The 6,322-nt window shown below is 49.3% G+C and overlaps 1 protein-coding gene across 1 annotated transcript in view; it reads left to right on the top strand.

The window, feature by feature from the left end:
• The first annotated feature begins 378 nt into the window (after positions 1-378).
• Nudt19 (nudix hydrolase 19) overlaps positions 379-6,322 on the top strand; it is a 10,313-nt gene continuing 4,369 nt past the window's right edge. Inside the window, exons 1-2 of the mRNA XM_021211889.2 lie at positions 379-1,314; positions 5,414-5,621. Coding sequence (XP_021067548.1) covers positions 664-1,314; positions 5,414-5,621 — 859 coding nt within the window. The 5' untranslated portion in view covers positions 379-663. The remainder of the gene's footprint in view (positions 1,315-5,413; positions 5,622-6,322) is intronic.

Raw genomic sequence — 6,322 nt, 5'->3', positions numbered from 1 at the left:
ACACAGAGAAACCCTGTCTCGAAAAACCAGAAAAAGAAAGAGAAAAAGAAAAAGAAAGGTTGGCGAGGAGGGGAAGCATTGCTAGTCTAATTAAACATCTCCCACGTAAGAAGAGAACTAATCACACTGAGAATTTCCCCTGGTCCTCAGGTGCCCGGGCAATAACAACATCTACAACTTAAGACAAACTACCCCGAGAGACAGGGACTCGCCAAAGACATTCAAACTACAGTTAGCAGTTAGTCTAAGGTAGCATCTGATCCACCCATTCGTTTATTAGCATGGTTCAAGAGACCTTCTTGGAACAGCCCTACAGGCAACAGGCCGGCGTAGGGGACAAAGTCCTAGTCCCTAGCCGCTTGCGTTTAGTGGGAAAGGTTCACAACTAGAAATTGTTTTCCATTCCATACTGGCACCCATACTCCCAGTGGCTGGCTGGTGGCTGCAGCAGCTGTGACAGGGCTGTGACAGGACGAGAATGACCCCGACTGAAGCACAGGGCACTCGAGGAGGTACTCTGGCGCGGGAATCACGCTCCTCCCACAAGCAAACCTCCGGAAGCCTCCAGGCCAGCTCTTTCTCAGGCCCTCAACATTCATCGGGCTTCCGGACACCACTCTACGACCCGGCCACTTCCTAAGGGGGATCTGAAGGACGCCGGCCATGAGCGGCCCGAGCAGCTGGCGGCGGGCAGCCACCTTGATGTTGGCCGCAGGCTGGACGCACTCGAGCCCCGCAGGCTTCCGGCTGCTGCTTCTCCAGCGAGCGCAAAACCAGCGCTTCATGCCCGGCGCGCACGTCTTCCCGGGCGGCGTGCTGGACGCGGCCGACAGCTCGCCCGACTGGGTGCGTCTGTTCGCGCCTCGGCACGCGCCGCCGCGCTTCGGCCTAGGCCCGGAGCCGCCTCGGCAACCCCCCTTCCCCGGGCTGTCCCACGGCGACAAGGACCCCGCGGCGCTGCCCGATGACGTAGCGCTGCGCATCTGTGCCATCCGCGAAACCTTCGAGGAGGCGGGGGTGCTACTGCTGCGGCCACGGGACGCGGCTCCGGCTTCTCCGGAGCCCAGTCTGGCGCTGTCGCCTCCGGCCGGCCTGGCCGAATGGCGCTCGCGCGTGCGCAGTGACCCGCGCTGCTTCCTCCAGCTGTGCGCGCACCTGGACTGTACGCCTGACATCTGGGCGCTGCACGACTGGGGCGGCTGGCTCACTCCGTATGGGCGAAGCAGTCGCCGCTTCGACACCACCTTCCTCCTGTGCTGCCTGCGCGACACCCCGCGCGTGGAGCCCGACCTGGCCGAGGTGGTGGGCTACCAGGTAAGGGTTGCGGGGACCCGCCACCCGGGGTGCGCTGTGCCTTACCCCAGACCAAAGGTGTGACCTTGCTTTAGGCTCTCAGGGACTCAACTCTCACCCTAAGCGGGGCTCGGCAGTGCTCCCAACTGCCTGTTCTGGACACTTCGCAATTCACTTCATGCCCTAAATCGTTTTCATTCGGGTTTCTAGAACGCATTATAGGATTTCAGGCTCATTAACTTTCTTCTTTCTTCATCTCTTCCTGTTTCTCTGTTCCCGTCTCCTTCATCTTTCGCTCCCTCTCTCCTTTCCCTTTCCATCTTTCCTCGTCCCCTTTCTAACCCCTTTCTCTCTCTGCTTGCGCGCATGCCTGTCTGTCTGCCTGTCTGTCTCCCTCCATCCCTCCCTCCCTCTCTTTTTTTGTGTCACTTGCTATGCACCAGGCAATTAGTTAGGCTTCAGGCCTAGGACCCGAGGTCTTGAGTGAGCCACCGCTTCAAGTTCATCTTTTATTTATGCAAAAAATGTTTTCAACTGCCCTTTATTTTCCTTTTGTAAAATAAACAAAATGGCTTATTTTAAGTTGTGTTCCCGTGTGAGAGTATATGCACGTGAGTTGCAGGTGCCCACTGATGCCAGAAGTGTCTAGTCACCTGGAGCAGTTGAGGAAGGTTGTGAGCCACCTTGAATGGGTGCTGGGCACTGAACTCAGGCCTTCTGCAGGGTGCTTCCTCTCCAGATCTCAATTGAGCTAGTCTCTCGCTCCCCTCCCTGTTTCTTTTTCTTTTTTCTTTTTTTGGTTTTTCGAGACAGGGTTTCTCTATATAGCCCTGGCTGTCCTGGAACTCACTTTGTAGACCAGGCTGGCCTTGAACTCAGAAATCCTCCTGCCTCTGCCTCCCGAGTGCTGGGATTAAAGGCCAGCGCCACCAAGCCCGGCGCCCTCCCTCCCTGTTTCTTGTACCTGCAGTTACACATATGTTAGACCGCTTGGGCTCCCAAAGGACATGGATGCCTCGTACACTCATTTCAACCTTTTTCTTTCAGTATTCCAACTGAGGAAACTCAATGGCTGTTTTTTGCTTTGTTATATTTGATTTTGTTTTTTGAGATAGGGTTTCTCTCTGTACCCCTGGCTGTCCTGAAACTCACTCTGTAGACCATGCTGACCTTGAACTCAAGAGTTCTGACTGCCTCTGTCTCCTCAATGCTACAATTAAAAGCATGCGCTGGCACATCCATCTTAATTGTTGTTTAAGTTTGCATTTTTCTTATGAATTATCAACTGTAAGTATTTCTGGAAACATTATAGCTGCCTATAACCTCAGTACTAGAGGATCTGACACCCTCTTCTGGTCCTCATCTGGTACACAGATTTCTAAGCAGTCAAAACACATGAATAAAAAGTAACTAAATATAAAGCTACTTTTTTTCCTTTTTATTTTATTATGTTGATAGTTCTTTTACATCTTTGAACCAATGGGACTGCTGAGAACAGGAGATAGAAGAGTCAGGCAGTGCGATAGTTTTGTCAGTTTGCCACAACCTAGACTTCCTCTCAGAGACCTCTTGGTATAGATGCTTATAGAGTTTCCATGATGGAGGATGCAGACCTGCCTGCTTCTCTTGAGTCACTCACAAACGCCTTTTTCATCCATCCTTTCCTTTAGATACTGTCCAAAGTCTGGTGTGCTTGCCTAGGCATTCTCTAAGCTACTCCACTAACGCCCTCCACCAGGTGACCACTTAAAGCATAGCTCTCTCCCTTTATCCACCCCATCTCCCTTCTCTAGCACTTGCTGAGATCTATAGCTTTGCTCTCTTAAACTGTAGTAATAATTGCCCTTGAGCTTCTCTTTGACTCTGTTTTTAAATTCATCTTTTTTTTTGAAGATTTATTTATTTATTTTATGTATATGAGTACTCTTACTGTAGTTGTCCTCAGACATACCAGAAGAGGTCATCAGATCCCATTACAGGTGGTTGTGAGCCACCATGTGGTTGCTGGGATTTGAACTCAGGACCTCTGGAAGAGCAGTCAGTGCTCTTTACCACTGAGCCATCTCTCCAGCCCTACATTTGTCTTTTAACAAACGATTTTATTTTATGCGTGTGCATGTGTTTTAGTTATGGACCACATTTCCCTGCGTTTGACATCAACATGCTCTAAAGTTTTTGAGTGCATGTTAGCATTGTGTTTAGGTTGCTGAATGCAGGGTTTTGTGCTATTCTTTTAACTAGTGTTGCCCTTTCCTGGAAGGCAGTTAAGTTATTAGAGATGGACTTTACCCTTTTGAGATGTGTTTAAAATGGTTTGCAGGTGGGTCTACAGTAGTGTTCATCCTGGGGCTCATTTCCCTGCAGTTCTATTATGTGGTCCTTCTCTGACCACTTGTGTGGAAAAGCTCCTTACGTTCAAATAAGGCTTTCCCTCTTTCGGGAATACACTGCTGGGGAAAACTGGAAAACATCTTGGCTTCAGGTAAGCTTGGAGAATTTAGAATTCCGCAACCTCCCAGGTAGTTGCTCTTTCCTTGGGCATCACCAGGCACAGGTAAGTAGTCAGGAGAGCTTTGGAGTTCAGTTCTGGGTAGCCCTTCTCAGGCACATGCTCACCAGATATTACCCTGTGTGAGCCCTCCACGTCTGCTCCAGGCTGCTCCAGTCAGTAAGACTCCTGGATGCCAGTTAGGTTCCCCCAGTGCTCTTGGTCTGGGATTGACTTTGAGCAGATAGGTGAGTCACTTCATTCTCTTATGTATTTATTTACTTATTTATTTACTTACTTAGGCATTTTTGGTGTCTGAAAATAGATTTTATTGCTGGGCAGTGGTGGCGCATGCCTTTAATCCCAGCACTTGGGAAGCAGAGGCAGGTGGATTTCTGAGTTTGAGGCCTGTGTGTTCCCGCGTGCGCAGAAACACTTAGGTCTGGGTCCGTACTGAAGGGCATGAACATCCTAAAACAGAATAGGCTGCGAAAGGAAAATGAATGCCCTGTCAAGTCACTGATCAGAGCTCCCAGGTTTTAATAATCGGACTTGCTTAAGTACAAGGAAAGATTCTCAGCCCGCCCTTGAGTCTCTTTGAAGTTGCCATGGCGGTCCAATAGTAGGTGGGTCCGAGTGATAGTGGGCGGAGACGACGTAGGCGGGTCCAAGGATCGAGGCGGTCTGAACAATAGTAGGTGGGTCCGAGTGATAGTGGGCGGAGACGACGTAGGCGGGTCCAAGGATCGAGGCGGTCTGAACAATAGTAGGCGGTCCGAGGGATTGTGGGTGGTGACGAGGTAGGCGGGTCCAAAGGATGCTGCATTCTGGGAGATCTGGGGAGGTCCTCTCCGTAGCAATTTTGTGTGCCTGTAGGGGGCACAATATAATGTTTAGAGGGAGAGTGATTAGTGGAGGTGGGAGACCCCAACAAGGCCAGCCTGGTCTACAGAGTGAGTTCCAGAACAGCCAGGGCTACACAGAGAAACCCTGTCTCGAACAAAACAAAACAAAACAAAACAAATTAGATTTTATTGAGTTGCTGTGTAATGTGTGGGTTCTTGTGACTGGAAGGATTTTTAAATTTTATTTACTAATTCTTAATATTTTAATTGGCATTTTATTGTTGTAAGTGTTGTTATTTATATTTATTATTTGGTTGTTATTAATTATTTTTGTTCAACACACATGCAGCTGACCAGGGAGCCCAGAGGAGAGCACTGGATCCCCTAGAACTTGAGTTCTGGATTATTGTGAGCTGTCCTGTGTGGATGCTGGGAACCCAACTCTGGTCCTCTGGAAGAGCTGCAACTGATTTTAATCGCTGAGGCAGCTCTCTAGCCTCCAGTTCTTTCTTTCTGAGACAGGGCCTCATTATCTTACCCAGGCAGGACTTCAACTCCTGGACTCAAGCAGTTTTCCTGCTTCAGTCTCCTTACAAAGCAGGTCGAGCGGTGCATGGCAGTGTCTGGGCCTCTGAGAGTTCTCGTGCCGTCTTGGAGCGCTCTAGCAAGGCCTTTGCATAGGTTAATGTTTTTCACATCAAGTAGATCTTGTATCCCCATCTAACAACCACAGATCTGGCGGATGACTGAATAAGTCTTACAAAGCGTCTCCCTTTGTGTCTTACAGTGGTTGTCCCCATCAGAGGCAACTGAATGTTTCCTATCCAAAGAAATCTGGCTGGCACCACCACAGTTCTATGAAATGAGAAGACTTGAAAACTTTGCCTCTCTCTCTGCTCTGTATAGATTTTGTTCGGATCGTCCATTAGAAGTAGCTGAGAAATGGCTGCCAATAATACTTTTAACTTCTGATGGCTCCATCCATCTTCTCCCAGGTGAGTCAGAGAAGTACAGCGCTCCTGTTAATTAGGATTCACGTTGGGTACAGCCAGGCTTTCTGGCAGCATTGCCAAGCAGAGACAGGAGTTACAGCCTGTTTTATATAGCCTCTGCCAGTGGGTGTGGCTAACCTCTGCTTATAGGCCACCCACATGCACCCCCTGATAACTGTGAATGCAGCCCAAAACAAAATCTCATGCTTCCTTACAAGTATTGAGGAATATTTTTCTTAACTTCTTTGTTTTAAAGTTTTTGTTTGTTTATTTATTGTTGTTCAGCTGTGTGGTTCTCAGATATAATCTTTAATGTCAAGGGTTGCAGTAAATCTCCAACCCCAATAAGCCCGTGAAAAGAACAGACAACTCAGTTACAATATTTATAAGCCACACACCTAGATTGGGCAGATTTACCACTGTACTGCTCTGTTCTCCAGCTATGAGATCCGTTGCTGCTTGCAGCTTCTCCAAGCCACATGGTTCTTCTCCATCTTCCTTCCACCTCCTCTTTCCTCCATCTTCCTCTGCCTCCTCCATCTCCTCGTCTCGTCTCCTCTCCTCCTTCTCTTCTCCCTCTCTAAAAGCTCCAGCCCTGCCGGGCGGTGGTGGCGCATGCCTTTAATCCCAGCACTTGGGAGGCAGAGGCAGGCGGATTTCTGAGTTCGAGGCCAGCATGGTCTACAGAGTGAGTTCCAGGACAG

This window comes from Mus pahari, chromosome 1 (genome assembly GCF_900095145.1).
Source record: "Mus pahari chromosome 1, PAHARI_EIJ_v1.1, whole genome shotgun sequence".
Classification (NCBI taxonomy): domain Eukaryota; kingdom Metazoa; phylum Chordata; class Mammalia; order Rodentia; family Muridae; genus Mus; species Mus pahari.
Note: the sequence above shows the minus strand (reverse complement) of the source record. Positions and strands in the feature narration are given on the sequence as shown.